Consider the following 13087-nt stretch of genomic DNA (forward strand, 5'->3'; position numbering starts at 1 on the left):
CCGTGCACACTGAGACCAATCTGCAGTTCACTCTTGATCTTTTCTCAGGTGCCTATCACAGCCTGGGATACTCCCTTAACATTGTGAAGACCAATGTGCTCTATCAGCTTACCCCAGAACAAGCTGTCCACTTGCCCCCACAAATTACCATTGGTGGAGAACCCCTGGAAAACATTGAGCATTTCCCATGCTTTGGCAGTTTCCTCTCCCAGTCAGTGTGAACGTAGAAATCGAACATATGATTCACTGTGCTAGTGTATCCTTTGGAAAGCTGTTTCTCTGTGTCTTTGACTGAGATCTGCAGATGGAAACTTATGATCCTGGTCTTCAGTGTAGTGGTTATCCCCGCGCTCCTCTACGGGGGTGAGATATGAATGACATTGTAAAGCCATCTTAAGCGCCTGGAATGGTTTCATTAGTGTTGCCTCAGGAAGATTCTTCACATTAGATGGAGAGATTACTGCACCAATGCCAGCATCCTCTTTGCAGCTAACGTAACCAGCATTGAGGCAAAGATCACGGTACATAAACACCACTGGGCCGGCTGCTGTGTGTGGATAGCTGACACTCGTCTGCCGAGGCAAGTCACCTTCTCAATTTGGTCCTGGTAAGAGGACCATCAAAGGGTAGAGGAAATCCTACAAGGACACTCTGAAAGCATACCTTAAGAAGGGTGGCATCAACCCTACAAACTGGGAAGTGCTGGCTGGTAACAGGTCTCAATGTTGCTGCACCATACATAAAGCTACAGCCCACTTGAAAGAGAACAGTCTTGTTCAGGAAGCCAAGGAATGGTAGAGGAAGAAGGAAAGCGCACAACATCCAGGTGAACAGCTGTGCCTCCCTCCTCCTCCCCCCCCCCCCGGCACTACTTTTCATATCTGTGGAAGAACTTGCAAAGCACAGATTGGACTCCTCAGCCACCTTAAAACTCACTAGTAATCCCCTCCTGGCAGACATCATCCCCATATCAAAGGATAGTTGATTATTGATGATTATGATTTCTGGTGCCTGAAGTATCATACAGCAAAGCAGGCAGCTCTTCTTGGGCAAAGTCCCACTCACATAAACAGCGCTGACTGTTCTCTCTCAAGACATGCACACCCCAATTTGGAAGCCTACCAATGCTTCAATCACTATAATAAGATAAATACTAAATACCTATAAATGTTGCTGTTTGATTTTGGGTTCTTTATCATGGAAAATAAGAGCTCTCATTGGTCCCTTTATTCACCAGGATGCGTCTGTCCCCTGCCACTGCTTTGTGGTGCTGAGCAGCCCCAATTATTCCGGTGCCCTACCCATGCCATTGCCCCTCATTCCCAAGCCACAGCCCCCCAGCCTTGCTGATGCCCCTCACTCTGAGCCACAGTCCCCCGCCCCCTCCCACCTTGCTGCCAGGTCCGGAGGGGGCCCCCAGCTCCCAGGGCTATGGAGTGGGGGCAGCTGGGAGGCTCCCTTTGGCAGGACTGGGAGGGGATGGGAATGAGGGGCACCAGCATGGCTGGGGGTTGGCCCTGTGGGTCTTGTGAGGGTCACGCTGCCTGGTGGGGGGTGGGGGGGTGGTGGAGCCTGCAGGGAGAGCTGGCAGGGGTGTGTGGGTGGGGGCTGGAGAAGTGTGGAGTGGTCTGTGGGTGTTCTTAGGGAACCCAGGAAGCATCCCCACGCTGGGACCCAGCCCTGCTAAGGGTAGGGGTGGACAGGCAGTTTCTCTTACCTGTGTGGAGGTGGTAGTGGTGATGGCGGCAGTGTGACAGCTCCAGGAGTGCTGAGGCTAGCAGAGCGCTGCCTCTAGCCTCCAGCGAAGACCCTGTCCCATGCTGTGGGCTGCCTTGTCTTCAGGCATGCTGCCTCGTCCCACTGTGGCTTGGGCTGGGGTTGGAGGCGCTGCCCAGCTGTGGCAGTTGTGGCTTCCGGCAGCAGTAACTTGGTGTGAGAACTGACGCTGAACCACTGCATGCCAGGCCAGAAACCCTTGGGGCAGAGTTGGGGGCTGGGGCTGCTGCCCAGCTGTGGCAGTGACGGCGGGTCCCTTCAGTGACAGCTTGGGGCTCCCGATGGCAGCAGCAGCACAGAGTCTGCTGTTCCAGCCAGGCTGCAGCCGCATACCCCACACCTGGCATAAATGTAGGGGTGGCATGTGCCCCCTCCCCATTCCCCTCTCCCAATGTGTTGCCAGTGGCTGTGCCTAAACCGCCTCCGTGCCATTGCGGGGACCCCTGATGGCACAGGGTCAGTTCGGACTTCCCAGAGTTTGGCCCTTGATTGCCTGGACCAGCCCCACGCCATCAGCCCCCTCCCCCCCCCTCCCCCCCCCCCCCCTCCAATGGCACAGGAGTGGTCTGGGCACCCCAGAGCTTGGCATATGGCCCTGATGGTATTGGGCCAGTCTAGGCCATCAGGGGCCAAGCTTTGGTGAATCTGGACCAGCCCTGCATTGTCAGGGTAGGGGCCAAGCTCCAGAAAGCCCCACACACCCCCTGTCCCACATAGTAGGGGTCTGGGGCACTCTGGCAGGGTGGGATGGGGGGTTAGGGCCTATGGGTTGGGAATGAGGGGCACCCCCAACTTGCTGCCTCCTCTGCCCCCACCTGAACTGAGGCAGGGCCTTGCCCTGGGGTACTGTGACACCGCACCCCTCCTCCATACCTCAGTGCCCTGGGCGGTTGTCCTCACTGTCCACCCATAAGGCCAGCTCTGCCTGCAGATCATGCCAGCAGGGCTGGCAGTGGCAGGGCAGAGGGGTGTGAGTCATGCTGGCAGGGCTGTGATTTGGGAGTGAGGGGCACCAGCATAGCAGGGCTGCTCATTGCCACAAAGCAGCAGAGGGGACAGCTTCAGCTTGACCTACATCCCGGTGAGCGCATGGGGCAGAGGGAGCTCAAACTTGTATTTTAGGATTTTTTTAAATTGGAAAACTTGTAATTTTTTTTTTTTTTTAAGCAGAGAAAACCAGGATCCCTGGCCATGAGGCATTGTGGCACAGCTCATCCCTGTCATTTGGAGACTCTTTCCACCCTGGGTCAAAGCCCTGTCTTCACTTAGAGGTCTAATTTAGATTGACATTAACCCATTCTTCCCTGGTATACAAGTCAGTCAGGGAACTGAGGCATACAACATTACTGTAACAACTATTTAAACCAGAAGTATCACCAGTAAAATACTATGATCTGTCTGTCACACTCTAGGGTAACAACAAGCAAACATAGTTTTTATGGGGAGCAGCTAAGCATGGTTAAATCTCATATTCTGCCTCATCTTTGCTGAACCCAGTGGCCCTCTGGGCTGGATCTGGTCTCCAAGTGGGAGATTAGTGACGAGCAGCTCAGCTTGGCACATTCCCTTCCCTGCCCTGTGCTGTTGCAGATACCATCTGTATCCGGGGTGGATCCAGGAGGGGTGCACTGGTGTAGTTTTATACCCTGCCCCCTTTTGATTCCTGCTGCACCCAAAGTTTAAAACCAACTTCCTAGCAGTGGCAGCAGCAGCAGTCTTTCTGTTCAGGCAGTGTTAGGAGGGTAAATTGAATTCATCCTGGGTTTTTGGTTGTGGTCGTGTTGGTCTCAGGACATAGGCAGGCAAGGTTCTTTGAGTAGATGTGATATCTTCTATTAGACCAACTGAGTAGTTGGGGAAAAAAAGTTGTTGGCAAGCTTTCAGGTACAGTCACCTTCTTTAGGCATTAGGGATTCTCTGCTGCTGTCAGACTCCAAGAAATGAGAGAAGCTAAAAGTGTGGCAGGATGTCAGTGAAAATGTAAATGGGTAGAAATTAGAAAGACATAAGGTAAAGCAGAGAGGGAAGGGGAAGAAAGCAGGGGAAAAAATAGTAGGAGATCAGGAAAACAGGACTGAGAGAAGTTCAAAGTGTGAGAGGCTGTAGTGAAAATATAAATAGGTAAAAAGGAGAAAGAAAAGGTAAAGCAGGGGAAAAGAAAGGCCAAAGAGAAATATTACAGAAAGAGGCTCTCAAGAAGGAAGTAGTAGTAAATCAGGGAGACAAAGGGCAGAAAAGTGAGGGACAGGAGAAGACATGGAGGAAAAGAATGTAAGAGGTGCTGTCAAGGTACTTGGTGAATCAGATGTTAGGCATGTTTTAATGTGTCATAAAACCAATGTCTGTATTGAGTCCATGATTTTTTGTATCCAGTAGATTTATGACGTGAAGTTCGTAGGCTCGTCTACAGAAGGTGTTTTGTAAGTTCCCTTTGTGGATTAGAACTGAGAGATCGGAGAGGGAGTGATTGTCCTGTGAGAAGTGTGCCCCAGGTAGTTCTATGACGCATTACAACCTTTCTTTTCCCCTGCTTTCTTCCACCTCTCCCCTGCTTTACCTTTTGTTTCTCCTTTCTACCTATGTATATTTTCACTACATCCTCTCACACTTTGAACTTCTCTCAGTCCTGCTTTCCTGTTTTCACTGACAGCCTCTTTTCTACAGTATATTCTATGACTACAATGTCTCCCTTCAGCCTTTTTTTTTTCTTTTCCCCTGCTCTCTTCCCCTCCCCCCTCTGCTTTACCTCTCTGCTTTACCCTTTGCCTTTCTAATTGCTAGCTGTTTACATTTTCACTGCCACCCTGCCACACTTTTAGCTTCTCTTATTTCTTGGAGTCTGAGAACAGCAGAGAATCCCTACGCCTGAAGAAGGGTGACTGTGCCGGAAAGCTTGCCAAGAACTCTTTTCCAACTACTCATTTGGTCTAATCCATCTACTCAAAGAACAATTGAATTCATGGCTCATTAAAATCTACCTGATTTCCTTCTAAACTCTTCACTCCACAGGTGTAAATTGCCCTCTCTCCTTTTAAATGGTCTTGATGTTCCACTAATGAAGCTAGCCTTTCTTCTACAATTCTGTTGTCTGTTAGCTACTCCCCATAATATAGCTCCTTTTTCACAGCCCTGCAGGCTGTTTTTGAGTCATTCCAATAAACTTAGACTGAAGCAAAAACAAGTATTAAACTGAATAATATAGCCCTAGGCACCTAGCATAGTAGCAAAGCTGCTACTTTCTTTTTACCTGGAGAAAAGCATGAGTTGTGTTTTATGGGATGATAAACCATACCATCTTGTACCCCCCCTCCCTTTTAAATATCTTAGATCTGCCCGTGTCTATAGCCCTTCGTGCCCCCATCTTCTTTCTTTCTTCCTCTCCCTTTTTGATATTGTCCTGTCTTGGAGGGGAGTGATCATCTGCAGCACCCCCAGCTTGCTACCACTGCTCTACTGTATTTGCAGTAACTCTTCCTCTATTTTCATTATCTTCTGCCATAAGAGTTAAACCAGAGCATCTTAACTTTGGATGTAACAGTCTAAGTAGATTTAATTTATTTTCACTTACTGCAAGGTAATTGCAGGTGCAGAAATACCGTATGCCTGAAGGGGAGCTAGGGGGAGCAAATTTACTATCAAGTACTCTGCACTGTAACTGTGCTTGTGTTGACTGTGCTGAGTGAAAAAATAAACCAGGGCAACTTAAATACATCTCCATCAATGTAGAGGGCCCCAGTTTAATTCTCACCATGGATTTAAGAGCAGGCAGAAGCAGCAGTTACCATGGAGCAGGTGGAGCGTGGCAAGTCCCTGCCCTGTTAATTGTGGGCACACAAACAGTGGCGAACATATGCATGACATTGCATAGATTATCTGACTGTAGGTGAGGTTAGGATCAGTACTAATTTGGGAACTGCTGTCTTGCTGCAGACAGACTTAAATGTTTCAAATGACCAGTGTATGAGTGTTTGCCTCTGGTAGGTCAGTCTTCCAGGCATCCCTCAGTGCAGTGTTTCTCTTACCCTCTTCTTCCCCGCCCCCCACTGCTTTGGGGCTGTTGCCATTCCCACCCCTAGGTGCCAAGCACTTTGTTAGAACTGGTAAACTATACACCTTCCTCCCCACTCCCTCTGCCTTCTACCCTCTTAAATCAAGGTTTCAGTTATCCAGCCCCGGGTTCCCATGTACTTCCCCCTGTTGTCCTATTTCCAGTAGGGAGGGTGATGCCCTAGGAGAATGGATGTGGAAGTGTGCTTGCTGATATTGGCTTCTCTCCCATCCCCAAACCTCCCCTCTCCTCCATGGGGGGAGCAAAGCCTCAGCCCACCGCCCCCCCCACCCCCCCTCCAAAGACTGGGACTACAGAGCTGCACTTGACAGCTCCCCACCCTGCTTTGTTTGAAGCCCTTTTATACTTCAGAATGTTTGCTGCCTGCACCCTTAAAAGCTTACAAAATCCAGGCTTCCTAAATTCCTGTCTTATGCTTTTGGCATTGCATTTTTGTGTGCCAAGAAACTTGTGGTAGACATGTCTCCCTTTGCAAATTTGTTCTTTGTTCCTAATTCAGTAAGAGTCCTTTTCTACTCTGAATTGGAACAGAGTTCTGCAAGCTGAATGGGTGCTATTGTACTGCATCCATAATCTTTATAAGAAATTTTAAGGGCTTATCTGCTAATGATTACTAAAGATCTATCACAAATAGTTACACCATGTCCCTTACCATAGTATCTGAGTACCTGTAATTAATATAGCATTTAGAGTTTGAGCTTCTCTACTGTTGTGGCCAGACTTCAGTTTAGGTAAATGTATTCTGTCAGCCAAAAATTTCCTGTCTGGTATGGCTATAGAATCATTCGTTTCTTTTCCTGAATCCTGCTGAATATATTCTCTTAAGTATTTTGTGTCCCATGACTAAGTTGCTTAAATTTCTATAGCTGTTGAACTCCTGTTTACTGTATATGGTCTACAAAATATTTTGAGATCTTTGAAATGAAAGATGACAAGGAAATAACAGTATTTTTTTGTTCATTTAAAGCAAAACCCCTATTTTCCCCCCCCCCTTTTGTATTTGATTTGTGATTTGCTTGTCTTTGTATTTCTCTTCAGTATTTGGGACCTTGCTACTTTCTCAGCCACCTCCCTTCCCCCCCACCCCTTGATGCAAGGTAATAACACTATTTTGTTCTTTAAACGCAAAACACTTCTTTCTCTTTCCTTCCTCCCCCCAGTTCTGTTTATGATTTGCTTGGCTTTCCCCTCAGTGTCTGGGCCTTGCTGCCTGCTATTTCTGACCCCCTTTTCCTTGATGCACACATGGCTCTTAGTATCACTGAGTGTATTTTCTTTCCTCAGGAGATGCAGGAGACATTACAGAAATTTTCTCAGAAGCCAACTCACCAGGAAGTGGATTCCTGCATTGTAGCCCTACTCTCGCATGGTGTGGAGGGTGGGGTCTATGGAATCGATGGCAAATTACTGCAGGTACTTTCCTTTTTTCTGAATGAACCCTCAATATTTGGCTTTGGGAAGTTGCACTGAGAAGAAAGCGTTGGACAGGGTGGGAACATTTGCAAAGAGGTTTGAAGCTCCTATCATACTGGAGGAGTCTCATGTAAGAGATATGAAAATAGGTAGAGTGAATGGGAGATGTGAGGTTAGGAGGATGTGATGTTAGCATAGTATTGAAGGGGGAAACTACTAAGCTCCTTTCTTTTTTTTCCTAGTTGCAGGAAGTTTTCAGGCTTTTTGACAACGCGAACTGCCTGAACCTCCAGAATAAGCCTAAAATGTTCTTTATTCAGGCCTGTCGGGGAGGTGAGTGATGCCAGGGATGACAAGGGCTAAGTACGTGACACCCCATGAAGGCTGACTTTCACATGCATACACCCTTGCACCCAACTTCCTGTCAACTCTCCTCTTTGCTTCTCTCAGGTGTAAGCGGAACCCACATTCATCTCCCTCTGCCTTGCTGCTGCCACAGCCTCTGTTGCTCTGTAAGTGTCTTTCACTCTGCATGGGGTGTGTACATTGAATCACAGACCCCACAGCACCATGGGAATGGGGAGCTCTATCATGTCCTGCCCCAGCTTCAGGCTTTCTCTTGCCCTAACTTTCTTGCTGGCTTCCAGACTCACACCTCTCTCTGGAGCACTTTCCTTTCACCACTCACATTTGTTATCTTCTCTTGGTACCTATTTTTCCATTTCCTTTTAATCTTGTAGCTCTCCTTTGTCCATATTGCACTTTATCTCCATGCTATTTATCTTTTGTCATCTTTGAAACTCTAACATGGCTATACAGTATGTAGATTTACTTCTGCCTTAACCCATTCTTTGTAAATGCTTGCTTCTTTTTTGGCACTGCTGCTGAGACAAAACAGCTTTTCTAAGCCATCTGTTATGCAAGCTGTTTTTCTGTGTTGGAGCCTGAAATATCTATCCATTCTAGTTTCTGTAAGCAACTGTGAAGGAGGGGTAGCTTCCTCACAAGTTTTCCACTTGTACTAAATCTTTGTGGTTTTTACTTGGGCAAAAAGGTGCATTTTATTGAACTGGTTTTGAGTTGGTTAAGTGTTTAACTGAAATTTAGAAAAATGTTAGTCTCTGAAAAAACTTAGCTAGACTTCAGTAGTGTTTAAAATACATGTATGGGAGACTTTGAGGACTTGATTTGATTATTGTAGCACTTTTGCAGAATATTTACAGTAACAATTTTTGCGTGAATGTAGCTTTCCCCATTACCAACAGGTGCTCCTAAAAGTAAAAATGCAGCTTGGCAGTCTGCAAATGAAGTTAAAAGTATGTACAGTATTTATGGTGTGGCAAAGTCCTGAAGGCTCTCTTATTTTACTTAATCTTTCTTTCTCTTTGCTCTTGCTTGAGGAAATGTAGAGTTGGTGGGATTAGTGCATTTACAGCACACAAGGGAATGAAATCTGAACGATCAAAAAAAAAAAGCATTTTAATCTGTGTAAATCCTCTTTTTCTGGCTCTTGTTGGCATTGTAAGCATCTGCTTAACAGTTGGAAGAAAGGTCAGCATCAGTTTAAAGCAGGGTTTCAAACTCACTTGAGGCCCTGGGATGGAACCAGACTCAGTGGCCACTATGGCAAGGGCAGTAGCAGGAGCTCAGGGTCTAGTAGGGAAGGGAGTGGGAAAGGTGCAGTGTCCAGTAGCAGCTGGAACACAGAGCCTGACAGGGGCAGCAAGAGTGTATGGGACCAAGTTCATTGCTCAACCAAAGGGTCCGACTTCAGTGCCCTCTGGTAGCCCAGTAGTTTGAATAAAGAGGCACCATGGACTATATTTTTGAAATCCCTAGTTTTAAATATTTGTTAACTGGGCTGCAAAAAAATATGCTCTTTAACAGCTTTACAGAACTGGAGTGTATTAGAGGTTGCATCTATTTGCATTGCCACATTTGGAATTGGAGAGAAATTTTATGCCACGTGGTCAGATTGGCATAGACTCTTTGTGGGTTTTGTCTTCCTTGGTAACAGTGGGGTATAGTCCTATTCCTTAGCTCTCTTAAGCATAGTTCAGATGTCTCAAAGAGGAGGTGGGACTAGATCCAGCCCTACTTCTCTGGGTTCCTCCCATCCCTACTTTTCTATGATTCTATAATACTATTTTTATAAAGGACTTAAATACATTTGTAGAAGCAAATTGTCTGAAACAATAATTAAAAGCAGAACAACAGAGCCCCTAGAAGATAAATTCTTCAAATAAATACTGTCTTGCTCTTCTGTTTCAATTTTTGAACATGTCATTAAGGTAGTGGATAGGGGGAAGTTGATTAATATAATTTATTTAGACTTTCAAACAGCCTTTTACCTAGGTCCGCCACAAAATACTATGAATCTGTTTCAAGGTGAGAGGCAAAGTCTTGTGGATCAAAGACAGCTTCACAGACAGGAACAAAGTACAGTGGTCAATTTTTTCCTAGAAAAATTACAGCTGGAAGGAACTTCAGAAAGTAATCCAGTGCAGCTCCCTGCTCAAGGCAGGATTTTCTCCATCTAACCCATGTTGTCCAAGTGCTTATCTAACCTGCTATTAAAAACTTCCAAGGATGGAGATACCACATGGTAATGGGGTAAGAATAGGAGCTTCAAGGTTTTGTCTGAAGTTTTGTTTTCAATATGGTAGTAATCTGGAAAAGGGTGAGAAGTGAGGTGGGTGGCAAAAGGTGCAAACAACAGTTAGTTTAGTTGGGACCAGAGAGAACCAAACAAACTGGGTGAATAGGCAAATGACTTGATGCCAAATGACATTTCATGTTGGTAAATGCATAACATTGTATCTGGAGGGGAAAATATAAATTATGTGCATCCTGCATGGTTCTAAATTAACTATATACATTAAAGGAGCTTTTGTTTAATATGCATTTGTGGTCAAAAAGCAAATGAGATGGTAGTTTGTATACAGAATAAGGTGAAAAAAATTATGGATAATATTGTAGTGTTGAAGTGATGGTCCATGAAATTTAGAGGCAAAGATTTTAGTGGATCGTATGTTTTAATGGACCAACAGAACAGTTAAGTTAGGCTGGGACAAGCTTTCAAATACAGTATATTTTTCTTCAGGACATCTTCCTTGTCTGTTGTATTATAATGACTTGCAGTAAATCAGTGATAAATGCGATATGTGAAGTATTGGTCACTGTCTGAAAGACACTCCAAAACGACAGTGATAGAATGAAAAAGGGCTTGGAAAAGTGCTTGGGAGGAACTAAAAAGATATGTATTGTTACTTCAAAAATAAGTGTAGAAGGAACAGGATAAATAGATGTACAATAATAGTTGGGACAAGCTAGAGTGAGAAATTGTCTCCCAGTCTCACCACAACATAAGACAGAGGGGCACAGTGACACAAAGATAAAGAATTTAAGACCAAACGAGGAATGTTTATTTTTCATGCATAACAAGACTAGTACTCATTCTTATTGGAAGATTTTTTTTCAGTCACCAGGAACTTGGATTGATATGGAGATTGTACAGTTACTTATACTGGGAATTATTCAAAGCCATCATAACGGTGCTAACAAATTGTGGAAAGGCTATTAAATGCCATTTTAGGGTTTAAGGCAATTTCTAAATATTAGCAACTGGCATGAAAATTTCATGTAGGGGGCAGAACATCCTCATTTGCCAACCTCAGAGTCCTTGCATCTTCTTTGAAGCATTTGGTATTGGCCATAGTCAGGTATGGGACTAGACGGACATCAGACCGATTCAAATTACAGAAATAGACTGTCATTCTAAAATTCCTGCCAGTGCAATTTGTAAAATAGGAAAAAAAGCAGGAGCCATGGAAACTTCTGGGAAAGAGAACCAAGTCTCCATACATATAAAGAATTTAAAAAATCCACCACTTTTTTTTCTTCTTTGCCCATCATGTTTAGATCAGTGTGAGGAGGGGGAAAAATACTTCGAGTAGGTGGCTTCAAATGTACAAGTCCTTACAAAGCTGATTCCAGGGTAGTGAGCAGTACATTAGCTCTTTCTGGCATCTGTGATGCATGTAAACCAGGGGTGCTCAACCCCTGGCTTGCGGGCTAGATCTCGTCCCTGGTGCAATGACATTTGGCTTATAGGGCTTCCCACAAATCTGGAAATTTGGCAGCAAGGGAGTAGTGCCACTGCTCCCCCACTTTGAAATTTCTGGACCTGTGAGAAGCCCCATGCCCTGTGCTCCGCATTGGGCATCCAATCCCAGTGTGCAGGGACTGTGTTGGGCCCCAGGGCCCCATCCCAGTGTACAGTGGCCAGCTGAGAGCTTGAGGGCCCATGGGGTTTCCTTTGGCTGTAGACCAGCCCTGGACCACTTACCTGGCCTGTGGGGCAAAAAAGCTTGAGCATCACTGATCTCAACTGAATTAAAAAAAATAAAAATCTAATTTCTGTTATTTGTATAGACAACCTGTGTAAAACCAATGCTGATTATTCCTGATTGCATCTATTCTATAGATGGATTTCATCTCAGACCCATCAACTTTATAAACTTTTAACAGAAACATCTTGTTCTGGGATTGAGGGCAGGAGTTAAGGTTTTGATTACAATTTGAACACTCTAGCCTAAGTGCTCTCTACTGTACTATGTAGACAGTAAATAGGATATTATCATCAGGGGTAATCTAAAACTACGGTTTTAGTGAGTGCCATATTGCAGCAGTTAAAATTTGCTTAAAGTACAATCGAGTGAGCATTTGAATATTGTAACAAAGCTATTTCCGTATGAGATTTAAAGAGTTGGTACAGAAGGCCTCTGTTGTAGAGGAAAATCCTTTTTTGCACCAGCAGCTGAGAGATTGGGTCCCGGACAAAGAAAATTGTTACTAGATTGGCTCTGGAAGTTCTGGGAGGCTGAAAAACATGGTTAAGAGTGACTTATTTCTCAACTTGTTTCTTTCCCCCTTTCCAGATGAGACTGACCGGGGAGTGGATCAAAGGGATGGGAAAGAACGCTCTGATTCTCCAGGCTATGAGGAAAGTGATGCAAACAAGGAAGAGAATCCCCGGTTGCGTTTGCCCACGTGCTCTGACATGATTTGCGGATATGCCTGTTTAAAAGGTATGGGGATAAGCCTGTGATGTTGTCAACTGCTTGCAGGTGCTTGATGCCAACCCTTGGGCTCCTGTAGTCTCCCTCTGTGCATCTGCTAGGGTTTCTCTTATCCTGAATTCTCCATGTTATCTGGCTTTAACCTTGAGCTGACACCTTTTCTGTTCTCAGGCACAGCTGCCATGCGGAACACCAAGCGTGGGTCATGGTATATTGAGGCTCTCACCTCTGTATTTGCTGAGGATTCCCATAATACTCACGTGGCTGACATGCTGGTGAAGGTGAGAGAGGCACCTTTCTTCCCCTCTTTCATATATGCCTGGTTTCTGCAGTGTCTTATGCTTCTTGATGGTTTAGGGGCTATGCTACACGCTAAACAGATATTTATACTGGAGGTGTCAAACTCGCTGTAGGCCAGGTAAGGCCTCAGTGCTCCTCCTAGGCCAGATCTGCAGGACTGGTAGCAGATGGCAGTTCAGTTCCCAAACTCTATCTTATTGCATACTCCCTTCCAGATTTACCAGCTGCCTGTGTACCCCTACTAGCATATGTTTTAACCCCTTAAATGACAATTATAATGAAAATTAAATCTGCCGTTCCGCCATTTCTCTTGCATACCCCCCACCCCAGAGGGGTCTTGTGTACTGCCAGGGGTATGCGTGCCACTGTTTGGGAACCCCTGCCTTATCCCTGTCCTCATCTTGCATCTTCCAGTAGCCCAGTGGGCCCTATGGAATAGTTATACCAT

The 13087-nt window shown here is 45.4% G+C and overlaps 1 protein-coding gene across 3 annotated transcripts in view; it reads left to right on the top strand.

Annotated features, from left to right (window-relative positions):
* The window catches only part of CASP2 (caspase 2), a 62695-nt gene that overhangs the window by 18921 nt on the left and 30687 nt on the right, over positions 1-13087 (top strand). For 2 of the 3 annotated variants that reach the window (XM_019500556.2, XM_014609222.3), the window contains exons 6-9: positions 7130-7258; positions 7501-7591; positions 12199-12348; positions 12511-12620. In XM_019500556.2, coding sequence (XP_019356101.1) covers positions 7130-7258; positions 7501-7591; positions 12199-12348; positions 12511-12620 — 480 coding nt within the window. Of the gene's footprint in view, positions 1-7129; positions 7259-7500; positions 7592-7708; positions 7771-12198; positions 12349-12510; positions 12621-13087 lie in introns of those variants that run through there. The other variant, XM_059726824.1, reaches the window with a different exon arrangement.

The sequence above is a fragment of the Alligator mississippiensis genome, chromosome 4 (assembly GCF_030867095.1).
Source record: "Alligator mississippiensis isolate rAllMis1 chromosome 4, rAllMis1, whole genome shotgun sequence".
Taxonomy (NCBI): Eukaryota; Metazoa; Chordata; order Crocodylia; family Alligatoridae; genus Alligator; species Alligator mississippiensis.